Genomic DNA, 12,787 nt, shown 5'->3' with positions numbered 1-12,787 from the left:
TGAAATGTGCTGATCTGAAGGAATAAATAAATTTGTGGCCTTTTGCTTCTCCCCAGGTCCCGCGGTGATGGCAGAGCTGGAGGGGCAGCACCTCAGGGTCCTGGGAGAGCAGAAGGGGCTCATCCCTTATCTCAGAAAGGCCAAAACAGGGAAAGAGAAAGGGAATTGGGTTTTTTCCAGCATTCCTGGGGATCTCAGAGGTTTGTTGCACCCACGTGCAGGAAGCGGAGCTGCTGCAGGCCCAGCGACTGAGAGGGTTCTGAGAGCCCTGCCCAGGGACAGGTTGTAGAGCTGATGTTCCCTCTACACTGCTCTGACACCAACACAAGGCTCCAGTGCTAATGAGCAGCAATTCCCAAAGAAAAAGTAGCTTCCCAGTCAGACCATGGTCCTGGTTTTAATATAAAGCATTCCTGGTGCTTCGACACATTCTGCTTGTTCTGACGTCTGTCAAAGGGCTGATTTTTGAGTTTTTCGTTTGGGATTTTTTACCAAACAGGTTCCAGAGTCAGATCCCAGCTGTATTTGGCAAATCCCAGCCTGGGGATGGTTAGGGCAGAGCAGGGAATGAGTGGCTGGGGGTGCAGTGCTGCCATCACCTCTCGTTTCCTCTTGGGTTTAAGCATTACACATTTCACTGTGATCCAGTTTCCACTGATCCCACAGCAGAGTGGTGTAAGGGGGGTTGTGAAATGGGGAGCTGGGGTGGATAAAAGGCTCCAGGAGTGCAGCTGTGGCCTGTTCTTAGTGCCAAGTACCTCTGCAGGTGATTTTCAGAGTCCAGCGTGGCACAAGGAAAGGAGACCATCACCACCTGGCAGGTTAATGACGTTATTTAATTTTCCTCACTAGTTTTTGTTCTGATAATGCAATGTTCCTTGAGTTGTAGATAAAGAGGGACCCTCTTTATCCCTGGAAAGATGCTTAATTTTTGTTCTGATTTCCAGCAAGGCCAGAAATAACTCAGAGACCTTGAAGACAGAGAGAGGGGTGGGATGATGGCTTGGGACTGGGTGTGTGTTGTGCCTTCAGGGAGGAATCACAGACCAAAAACTCTGTGAGCTGCTGAGTAAAGCAGGAGAGGAGCTGGGACAGAAACTAGTTGGAAGGGACAGCTGGTTATGAGTGTGGAAACCAGAAAATAGTGGGGGAAAAAGCACCTGAGAGGCAGGAAAATGGGAGGGGAAGGGCGTAAAGGGAAGGAGCAGAGCAGCTGGAATGAGGAGCTGAAGGACATGAAATTAAATCCTTCAGTAAAACAGAGGACACTTCTCACCATGGACACAGCTGGAGGGTCACAATACAAATCTTTTCCTTGTCTTGCACATAAGAACTCTCTGTGCTTGGCCTGAGGATTTTGTGTAATCCCAGACAAAGAAAAACACCAGTTCTAGAACAGGTTTTCTTTGGACTCTTCCTGTCCAAATGTCTGACTGGATAAAACATTGCAAACAGCTAATTAAGAACTTATCACCTAATTGCTCCTGCCTATTGAGCAGTTGTGTCACCTAAACCTGGGCTAAAAACTCAGGTGGCAGTCCTGAAAATGGGGAAAAACCCTGTCCATTGAGCAGACTTAAACCCCTGGAATATCCCAAATGCAGCTGTGGGGTTTTGGCCTGGCTCTGTTTCAGGTGGAGGTTGATGAGATGAATCCTCACAGTCTCCAGCCATGAGTTCACCATCCCATGCAATTTGGAGGTGGATAATTCATGGACAGTTCCCCTGGCAGTGGTTCCCAAGGTGAGGAACCACCTTGAGCTCAGCCTGAGGGAAGGTGGCAAAGCCCCACTGGTGAGTTCAGCTCAGATCCAGCTCTGGTGCTAAACTCCTGCAAGGCCAGACCAGGAATGACTCCAATTCCACTTTGTGCCAGCAGGATGCTCTTGATGGTGGGGAGAAACAGGTAAAGATACCTTTAGGTACCTGTGAGTGAGAATTTTGTGCTGCTGGCAGGCTCTGGTGAGCTTTGCCAGGATCAGATTTGGAAAGGGGTCTCATTCCAAGGTGCTCCTGATCCAGTTACCCTGATGGGATAGATATTTTGGGCAGATAACTCCAGAGAAGATTGTAAAAACTAACAGTGCCAAGGAGCATTTCTGTATCAAACCCAGTTTTCCAGGCACTTTTCACAGGATCAGCATCCTGGGATACACAGGAGAGAACTGAGCTCTAAACCCTCAGCACCCTCTGAGGGTGAATCCTCTGGATTCTCATCCTTGCAGGAGAGAAACAGAAACAGGGGGTGTTTTCCTGCAGAGAGTTGAAAGCAGAGGGGTAAAAGTGGAGTTGCATCATTTTACCACACCCTGAAGAGCAGCACCACGTTTGCAACACACCTGGTGGGACTGCAGCCTCCCCTCGCTGGGCTCAGTGGCTCCGTGGCTGTTCCAGGAGCCCTGGGAATGAGCAGGGGAGGCTCAGCAGAGCATTAATTACAGCCTATCACTATTTATCTCATTTACATGCACTGAAAGGCTGCGTTTACCACAGTGCCCCATTGTGCCAGGGGCTGTGAGCACCCAGCCAAAGGCAGGAGCTCTGACTCCTGGAGTTTGTCCTCTTGGAGTTTGCCCTCCTGGAGTTTGTCCTCCCGGAGTTTATCCTCCAAACTGAGATGAGCAGGGTGGTGGTGGGGAACTGAATGCAATCCCACCTGCTATTCCAACATGTATTTATGGATCTGTAGCTGCCTTGGCTACAATTTTCAGGCCAGGAAATTTTCAGGTCAGGAAGACTGAAGCCCAGGAGATGACAGTAATCCCACCTGCTATTCCAACATGTATTTATGGATCTGTAGCTGCCTTGGCACAGGCAATTTTCAGGTCAGGAAGATTGAAGCCCAGGAGATGACAGAGTTGGTTATTCCTGTGCTTGGCTCTCTCTTTTTTTGGAGATATATTAGAATTTCTTCACTGGAAGCAGGGCACACATTGAGCCTGTGGCCTGGGAGATGTGCTGGGCTTATGCTACAGAATATCCCCAGACTTCTAAAACTCCTCAGCCAGGCAGCAATGGGAATTCTTTAAAATGTCACCTTCTTTAAGACATGAGAGATCCCAACATTGGTTTTGAAGGCAGCCTGAAGAATAATTTTTAAACTTGAAATCATGGAATCATAGAATTATCAAATTATGGAAACACAGAATCATAAAATCATGGAAACAGAACCCCAGAATGGTTTGGGTTGGAAGGGACCTTAAATATCTTGTTTCAACCTGCCATGGGCAGGGATGTAATTCTGATTAAATTTGCTTTTTCCTTCATTTTTTAACAGAACGTTAATCTGATAACTGGCAAATCCATTTTAAAAAGAACTGTAGTGAACTGTAGTGAACAGGTTGAGGTGGTTTTAAAAGAACTGTAAACTCAAATTTAAACTGTGAAAGAACTGTAAACTCAAATAGGGAAGGGAAGGGAAGGAAGGGAAGGGAGGGAAGGGAAGGGAAGGGAAGGGAAGGGAAGACCATTGACTTGGAGAAAGAGCCCTTTTGCACACTTCTCTAGTTATTAAATACTATTGCATCTTCATATCCATTTAAAACAGAGCCTCATACAGTGACAGCAATTTCCCAGTCAATACCAGACCCTTTCCTCGCCCATATCCCTGTCCCTGGAGCGGATGCTGAGTGGGACACGCTGTCCCACCTTCCCACGAGCTGCCGGGGGCTGGGTGCATCCCGGGTGAGAGCGAGACGGGAGCCGCGGCTGGCCGGGAATGCGGCCCGGGAACACTGACCCGGGCCGGGAATACTGATCCGGGCCGGGAATGCTGATCCGGCCCGGGAACATTGACCCGGGCCGGGAGGGCTGATCCGGGCCGGGAATGCTGATCCGAGCCAGTAATGCTGATCCGGGCCGGGAATGCCGATCCGGGCCGGGAATGCCTATCCGGGCCGGGGAATACTGATCCGGGCCGGGAATGCTGATCCGGGCCGGGAATACTGACCCGGGCCGGGAATGCTGACCCGGGCCGGGAATGCTGACCCGGGTCGGGAATGCCGATCCGGGCCGGGAGGGCTGATCCGGGCCGGGAATGCCGACCCGGGCCGGGAATGCCGCTCCCCCAGGATGGTGATGCCGTGTTTCCATGCCGCGGGCGCTGACCCCGTTCGTGCCGCCGGGGCGGGCAGCGCTGGCAGGGCGCGGGGTGCCAGATGGCGAGGGGACGTGTGTTGTGTGTCGCCTGTCACTCGGGGCAGATTAATGGGAGGTTTGTAAAAAGGAGCGGGTGGGACAATTAAGCGGGGTCCCCAAAGACAAAGGGGCCACGTGCCGCGGGCGGCGGGCGTTGGGCGCACAAAGGACCCGCGCCCCCCCCCCCCATGAACCAACTGTTGCAAACGACCCCCAGCCTGCCCGGTTTTCAAATCATTTCATGCCCCTGTTTTCTTCCAATCCAGCCAATCTCAGCGCCGGGAGAGCCGTCACCTGATGGTTTTGGAGTTTGTGGTTTTTTTTGGTTTTTTTTGTTTTTTTTTTTTTTTTTTTTAATGGATGGAAGTCCCCAAGCCTCGCGAAATAACGGCGTAACCATGGCAATGCTAATTATTGCCCTATAACTACAGTAGGAGAGAGAACACTGCGAGGGAGATTTGAAGAGCGGTTTTTTGTGGTTTTTTTTGCCCTTTACAAAATCTTTTTGCAAACAAGTGGCGTTTTGCCTTAAAGATCTCCCCGATAGTTGTTCAGGGAGCTTTGACAGGTGTTTCTGGAATTCCTGAATAGAGGAGCTGAAAGCTCCAGGGCAGGCAGGCACTGGAGTTCTGCCTTGCTCTTTTAAGCTGATTTAGAGTCGTGTAAAACATAAAAGATGCTTCAGCAAGAGACCAGATTTATTTAAGGTTTCTGCAGCATCACTTGGCAGCAAACACACATCAGCAGTCGACACCACTTTAACACATCTCCGAGAGCTCTTGAAAGCAAAAGGGTTTGAAAGCAAAATCAACTGCATCCAACTAAATTATGTTCTTCTGAGAGATAAAGATGTTTTCCTGGATCTGAATCCCTTTAGGTTTGCCCTGGGTGTCGAGTGACAACTTCCTGACATGTCCTAATTACTGCTTTACTCCTCAAGGTACCAGTGACTCCTGTAATACTGTTCCACACAAATTAATTAATTTAGCCTTTCATTTGCAAGAGTTCTTTTATCGACTTTAACAGGGAGTTTGGACCACACAGGAATTTTTGAGTACTGAAAATACATTCCAATATTCCCGTTTTGTACCACATGCTCTGTCAGAAGCAAAGCAAAACAGGTGATCTGGAGCACGTAAAAGGTGTCAAAAGCAGAGCTTTAAACCAAAAGCAGCCTGTCACAGCTGTGCCTGATGTTGTTGCTGGTGCCTGGCAGATATGGTGCCTCCAGTCGCAAACCTTTCATTCTGATCCTTTACTCAGTCAAAAACTGCCTAAAAATTGGTTTTTAAAGTATCAATAACTTCATGTATCTGAATGGAAGATATCAGCAGTTCAGTCTGTGAAGTTCTTTTTATGCAGCTGCTGATCTGTCACCACTGACAGGATCCAGGGGCTGGGAAAAGTTTTCCCAGGTGTTCCAGCAGCAGCAGCACACACACATTCCCCAGGAGCTGAGCACAGAGCTCCTTCCAAGGCTCTGGATTGCAGGGTTAATACCAGGTTCTAAGTCCTGGTTCCTCCCCCATCAAAGCCAAACAAGTGCAAATTTCTGACAGATGTGACAATAATGAATCAGTTTGGGTTTGTTTCCAGGCAGTTTCTCTGCTGGTTTCCTGCCCCTTCTTCTCCTACATTTAAGAAAACCACAAGAGGTTTTCTTAACCAAAATGTTTCAGACTGGACAAAGGAACACAAAACCAGGTAAAGGGTGTCAGTACCAGCTGTGAAACCACAGGGCACATCTGGATTTGGATACAGAATTCCAGCCTGGTGGTTCTTTCCCCTGAGCTGCAGGAGCTCTGGCAGCCCATCCATCTCTTTCCAGGGACAATGCAGCAATTCCTGTTCCCTGTTAACTTTCCCTGCTGCTTTGCAGACTCCTGGCCTCAGACCCATCCCAGCTGAGTGAGGATGAGCTCCCAGGGGATTTGCAGTCCCTGTCCTGGCTGACATCCGTGGATGTGCCTCGGCTCCAACAGATGGCCAGTGGGAGAATGGATTTCAGCCTGGGGGCCCAGAATGCCATGCTCCAGCAGACAGGTACTGTGGGATGGGAAATGGGAATAGGGAATAACTGCTCCCTAAACAGCACAGCCTGCCCCTGCCACTCCCCCTCAGGCTCCCTTTGCCTATCCTTTTACATTTTGCTTCCTGTCCAAAGACCTGGAGCCTGTTGGCTTCTCATGAGGGCTCTGCTGGTGTCTTCCCCCCCATTCCAAGAGGGAGAGAGCTTCAGCACTGGAAACACTCAGATCCCATGGGAATTTCTCCTCAGTCTGCTCAGTTCTGCAGCTGCTGGTGACTTGTTGGGCTGAGGTATTTTAAGTCCTGGGTCTCGGAGGTTTTCAACAGCTCTGAAATGAGATCATTAATCTTTCTGCTTTGTTTCAACACTGATAAAACAAAGGGCACCTCATTTACCTCACACCTCTTTGCTTCTTGCAGCCTTGCAGCGTGTGTTGGTTGAACTCCTTTCTTTCCCTTGTGAACATCCTTTAGGTAAACACACATCACAGAGCTCAGAGTGCCACCCTGCCTGCCTGAGAGCCCAAATCCAGCTAATGCTGAATGTGCTGTTTCTCTTTTGTAAGACACAGTGTCTGTGTCACCACCGTGGGCTGTTAAACAGCTGCTGCCTCTCATTCCCTGCCTAACGAGTTTTGGGAGCAGCTGATGTCATCTGGGCAAGCTGTGAAAAGCCAGAGAGGTTGGATTCTCCACTCCAGAGCTTCCCTGTGCTCAACTGCATCTATTAACCCCCTTCCCTGAGCTGTGCTTCCATGGGAGCATCCCTTGCCTTCCTCTCTCCGCGCCAGGTGCTGTGGGGAACGCGATGCACTCGACGCCCGGAGCGATGATCCACGTCCAGGCCAGCCTCCCACAGGGAATCCTGGGCCTCAACTCCATTTCAGCACATGGAGCCAATGTAAGAGCAGGCCTTGGTGGCTCGTTATTGCCCCAGCTCCTGGGACAAGGTGGTGGGAATTCCTTGACTGTTGTGTTTCTCTCAGCAGATGAGCCCCTATGCCGTGGGTGGGCAGCTGTCCCCTGGTTTGCAAACACAGCAACAGCTCTTCCCTCCTCCTCATCCTCCTCATCCTCCTCCTCCTCACTCCCAGCAGGTGTTTGCCCTGGCCCAGAACCCCCAGCAGGTACTGGTATGTGCTTGTTGTCTGTCTTGAAGTACCTGCCAAGATCAAATCTAGATATCTTTTAAAAGAAAACCAAAATATCCCGAAACTCACACACCCACTGGACATTTTGCCATCTGTCATTTCCCTTCTTTTCCCTCTGCACGCAGTGTAACCCAGCAGCAATGTACAACACATCCTATGGGGCACAGCCACACTATTCCCAGCCACGCCTGGCTCCCCACTCTGCCCAGGAACTGCACCCAAAGCATTATCCCAAGCCCATCTATTCCTACAGGTGAGTGGGGAGCAGGAAGCACATTGCCTACAGCCTGTCCTGTCAGGCTGTGACACTGCAAGGGTGTCTGAGTCCTTTGGAAGGGAACAAAAATCCCCTCATCCATGCAGGAGTTCTGTGGAAGCTGCCTCTGAGGGGTAGCAGGAGTGAAAAAGGAAAGTAATTCCTGGAGAGCAGCACAGTGGGGAGAAACAACACAGAGGAGTAAAATCTGAGGATCACAGGGAAGTGGTCACAGCACCAGGCCTGGCAGAGCCCAAGAAGAAGGGTTTGGACAATCCTTTTGGGAATGTGGTGTGACTCTTGGGGATGGTGCTGTGCAGGGCCAGGAGCTGGACTCAGTGATCTTTGTGGGTCCCTTCTAAACCAGCTTATCCTGTGATTCTGAGACTTCTGAGCCCTTGGGAACAGAAACCCCAGGATCCCAGCTGTCTGTGTCTGAAGAGGTTGCTAGACCAGAAGAAGGTATGGAATGACAGGACAAGAGGAGTGATTCCCACTGCCAGAGGCAGGGTTAGATGGGATATTGGGAAGGAATTTCTCCCTGTGAGGGTGGTGAGGCCCTGGCATTTGCTGCCCAGAGAAGCTGTGGAAGTGCCCAAGGCCAGGTTGGACATGGCTTGGAGCAACCTGGGCTAGTGGAAGGTGGCAGGGGGTGGAACTGGATGAGCTTTAAGGTCCCTTCCCACCCAAGCCGTTCCATGATTCCAAGCCATTCCCGGGTTTCCTGCCCGCAGCTGTTTGATCGCCATGGCGCTGAAGAACAGCAAGACCGGGAGCCTGCCCGTGAGCGAGATCTACAGCTTCATGAAGGAGCACTTCCCCTACTTCAAGGTACCTGAGCATTCCCCAGCTTGGAAGCGCCACATCCCAGCGCCCTTTTCCCCCCGTTAACCCCTTCCTGCCCCCGGCAGACTGCCCCCGATGGGTGGAAGAATTCCGTGCGCCACAACCTGTCCCTGAACAAGTGCTTTGAGAAGGTGGAGAACAAACTGAGCGGGACCTCCCGCAAGGGCTGCCTGTGGGCCCTCAACCCCGCCAAGATCGACAAGATGGAGGAGGAGATGCAGAAGTGGAAGAGGAAGGATTTGGCTGCTATTCACAGGAGCATGGCTAACCCAGGTAGGGCTGGTGGCCCACATCCCCATCCTGCACATCCATGGCATTCCCTGCTGCCTCTGGGGTTACTGTTTGGGGGAATATTTTGATATCGAGTCATATTTAATGCACTTTTCATAGAGAAGCATTTTAATGCTGTTTCTTGCCTGTTCTTCTGTAAAACTCTCCCTTTCCTAAGACATTTTCTTATTTATAAAATAGAATTTAGTGTTATTTATACTATAATTGGTATAACTATAATTGATATTTAATGTTATTTATACTATAATTGATAGTATATTTATACTAAAATAGATAGAACATTATAAATATTATGTAGTTATATCTACTATCTATATAATAGAATATATATCTATATAGATATATATGTACTATTATATCTATATATAGCTATATAGATATATATTATATCTATATCTATCTATATAATATAGATAGATATATCTAATATTATCTATAATATATTTATTCTTTATATCTTATTTATTTATAATTTCCCCCCTTATTTATAAAATTTCTTATTTATAAAGAAACACATTTTTGAAACTTTCAGGAGCTCGGTATTGACAAAATCAACTGGAATTTTTTTGCTACAAAATCAGTAACATGCAGTCAGAGACACATTATTTGTTTAAAAGCAAAAGGGCCACTACAACAGTCAGGAGTTTTTTGTAGTGATTTGGGAGATAAGCAGAATTCTGAGTGTTTCTCTGACCACAGAGTTCTGCAGCTGGGGGTGAGCTGCCATCAGGGGTGGCTGGGCTGCTCTGCAGTTTCATGATAACTTCTTTAGCTCAGTCAGGGATAACCATGGAAGTGGGTTTGGGGAAGGAATTAGGTGGCATTTCTTTGCTCCCTGCATAGTCACAGCCTGTGCTGGGTCACACTCTGTGACAATCAATTCATGCCATAAATGCAGTTGTGCTTTGGCCAGTCCCTGCTTGAACAAACGGGTTAAAGCATCTCTTTTCCTCCTTGGGGTGGGCAGAGGAGCTGGACAAGCTGATCACTGACAGACCCGAGAGCTGCAGGCGGCCCAACAAGCAGGCAGAGCCCGAGGGGCCCCCCCTGGGCCGCATCTCCGTGTCCCAGCTGCAGCCCCAGCCCATCATGACGCTGTCCCTGCAGTCCCTCCCGCTGCACCACCAGCTCCAGACCCAGGCTCGCCTCGCCCCCAACTCGCCAGCCCCCGCACAAACTCCTCCTCTGCACACCCTGCCTGACATGAGCCACAGCCCCCTGCCCCACCATCCCATGGGACGTGCCCCAGACTTCCCAAATGTGGCGGTGGACATGAGCACGGAGGTGGATGCTCTGGATCCAAGCATTATGGATTTCGCACTGCAAGGTACGGGGGAAGGCACTGGGGGAGGGCTCAGCTGGGGTTTGTGGATGTGTTAACACTGAATATCCAACCAGGATCCTCAGTGGGATGTTCTGGGTGTTGGCATCTGCAGGGTGACTTCCCAGGTTAATGTCCCTGTGCCAGGTGGGACAGCAAAGCACCTTCCTGGCTCCAGTGCAGGCACTGCAGGGGGTGGAAGCAGGGGTGTCCAACCAGCTGGATCTGGGACATCACATCTCTCTGCCCCTGGGAAAAAAGAGCTCTGCTCGTGCTTTGGGGTTCTCCTTCTGTGCAAGTAGAACTTCTCTGGTTTGTAGCAATGCCTGACATGGTCCTGGGTAGAGCACAGGTAGAGAGGTGCTGTCTGGAAGCAGAGGATTTGGGAGATTTTGGGAGATAAGACACACTTGCTTCCCAGAAAGACCTGGAATCACAGGATTTGAGGGATCAGACTTGCTGCCCAGAAAGTCAGGAATCACACAATTTGGGGGATCAGACTTGCTGCCCAGAAAGTCTGGAATCACACGATTTGGGGGATCAGACTTGCTGCCCAGAAAGTCTGGAATCACACGATTTGGGGGATCAGACTTGCTGCCCAGAAAGTCTGGAATCACACGATTTGGGGGATCAGACTTGCTGCCCCTTGCACCGTGGTGCCACCCTCAAGCAGCGAATGAAGCCCTTTACTCCCAGCCCCGGGGACCTGGGGATGGATGTGCTGCTGTGAGCAGGATTCCATCTTTTCCAGGGAACATTTGGGAGGAGATGAAGGACGACAGCTTCAGCCTGGACACCCTGGGTGCCTTCAGCAACTCCCCCCTGCATCTCTCCGACTGCGAGCTGGGCACGCCCGGCCTCACGCCCGTGTCCAGCGGCAGCGACCGCTCCTTCTCCGACCTGCAGGTCACTGGCCTCTACACCACCTACACCACCCTGGACAATGTGGCAGCTGCTCAGTACATGAACCCCCAAGGGAACAAACCCATCCCTCTGCTCTGAGCTTGGCACCGTTCCACGGATCCCGAGGGACGGTTCTTCCCCGTGGTTAAAATCCGACCGGGAAGCTCCAAGGGCTCGTCCTGCTTTGGGATGTGTTGGCTGCTTCCAGCATGTGAGGCCAAAATAAATCAAGCTGGGACTTGTAAAACCACTTTCCCCCACGGCAAGGGCATGGACACTTGTGTTGTGGGACTGGGGAGCTCTCCAGAAGGACCTGGAAGGCAGCAGGAACTTTCACTGGAATGTAACTGAACTAAAAATCACCCAGTTAAGGGAATTAAATTTATTCCACGCTGTGGTGGAGCTGCTGTGTCATCACTGTCACAGAAGCCACCACAAGCCAAGGGGCTGGCCAGCCCCAAGATGGTTGATTGTGCCCCTGGTGTGTCATTTTTAATTATTTTGCCAAATTGGACAAAGACCTTCCCCAGGTCCTGGAGATATTTGCACCACTAACACTTTTCTGATGTAACTGTTGTTAATTTATTGTTAGGAGGTAGAAAAAAAGGAGCAAAACCACTAAAAAAGGAAAAGTCACCTCCCTAGCAGACCACTGTTATATCTAGATTTGTAAAAGTCCAAACCCCTGAAGGAAGTGGTACTATTGAACTATTAAACTGATCACTGGCTAGAGGATTTTAGGAATTATGCCAATTTTTAGGATTTTTTTAAAAAAATAGATTTATAGTCTTGTGTATTGTGCTTCTGTCCATTCTTGTGCTAGGCAGTATTACTATTTGTAAATTTATTTATATTTATTGTTATGAAAAGAAATTATGTGAACTGAGCACTGTTCAATTTGTATAATGCTGCAGTAACCTGTTTTACAGCCACTAAATTATTCATCATCAGAACCACAACCATCTTATCAGTTTTTACACTACATTTCTTTAATAAGCACTTTTGATACTGTGAAACTCATGCTTTTTAAAAATTCAGAGACCAAATATTGTCACTGTACCTTTCATAATAGTCTTTGCTAATTAACTAAAAAACCTGATTCTAATGTAGCTTTTTTTTAAAAAAAAATTCAAACCCTGCTTTGTACTTGTTAACATACATTGCAGATAATGTGATGAAACATCTGAAATATGTTGGAATTTAGCATTTAGTCTACTTATACCTCTGTGAGCAAAAAGTGATATTTATATCTTGGGTTTTGTCTGTTCCTGTGCATTCAGAGAATTTCCCGGTGCCGTATCCAGGTGCTCCCAGGCTTTTCTCTCCCACACCCATCCATGGATTAAAGCTGGAGGGTGCAGGACGCTGGAGTGGCCCCACAGGGCACTTTCTTGCTTGAAAATATGAAGATCAGGGGCTTGGAAACATCTGTGCCTGTATCCTCCCAATGCATCCCTCCATGGCAACCTCTTCCAAAGGGCACCATGATGCTCCACGTCATAATTTATTGTCCAAGGACAAATGTGATGAATGATCCTTTGCTGTGACTGGTGTCACCTATGATGTCTTTGCTTTTTTTAAATAAACATTTCTTAGCACTACACCTGGGGCATTCTGGATGTGCTGTGTGCTCTGGTGTCATGCTGGGCTTTCCAAGGCTTCATTCCCTTTACAGACCCTATGGCCAAGTTGAAGGTGGATCCTTGGCTCAAATCCTCCAGGAGAGTAAGAGTTTACAGGTATTTACTGTAAGAATTTATAGGTATTTACTCTAAGAGTTCTTCCTCTGTGGTGTCACCCTGTTCCTGAAACCCTCTGAAATGCCTGGAAAAGCTCTGGAACAGAGTGGGAACG

The 12,787-nt window shown here is 49.0% G+C and overlaps 1 protein-coding gene across 1 annotated transcript; it reads left to right on the top strand.

Moving 5' to 3' along the window:
* Positions 1–5,999: 5,999 nt before the first annotated feature.
* On the top strand, positions 6,000–12,768 carry FOXN4 (forkhead box N4; the record flags this gene model as incomplete). The annotated part of the gene is made up of 8 exons (XM_041410403.1): positions 6,000–6,180; positions 6,957–7,066; positions 7,155–7,292; positions 7,442–7,569; positions 8,307–8,403; positions 8,484–8,691; positions 9,677–10,036; positions 10,782–12,768. Coding segments are annotated over 8 exons (1,473 nt in total), but the record flags the coding sequence as incomplete, so codon positions are not given.
* Between the last annotated feature and the right edge of the window lie 19 nt (positions 12,769–12,787).

The sequence above is a fragment of the Onychostruthus taczanowskii genome, unplaced genomic scaffold (assembly GCF_017590055.1).
Source record: "Onychostruthus taczanowskii isolate IOZ18803 unplaced genomic scaffold, ASM1759005v1 scaffold32, whole genome shotgun sequence".
Lineage (NCBI taxonomy): Eukaryota > Metazoa > Chordata > Aves > Passeriformes > Passeridae > Onychostruthus > Onychostruthus taczanowskii.
The sequence above is the reverse complement of the archived record's forward strand: the minus strand, read 5'-3'. Positions and strand labels throughout refer to the sequence as shown.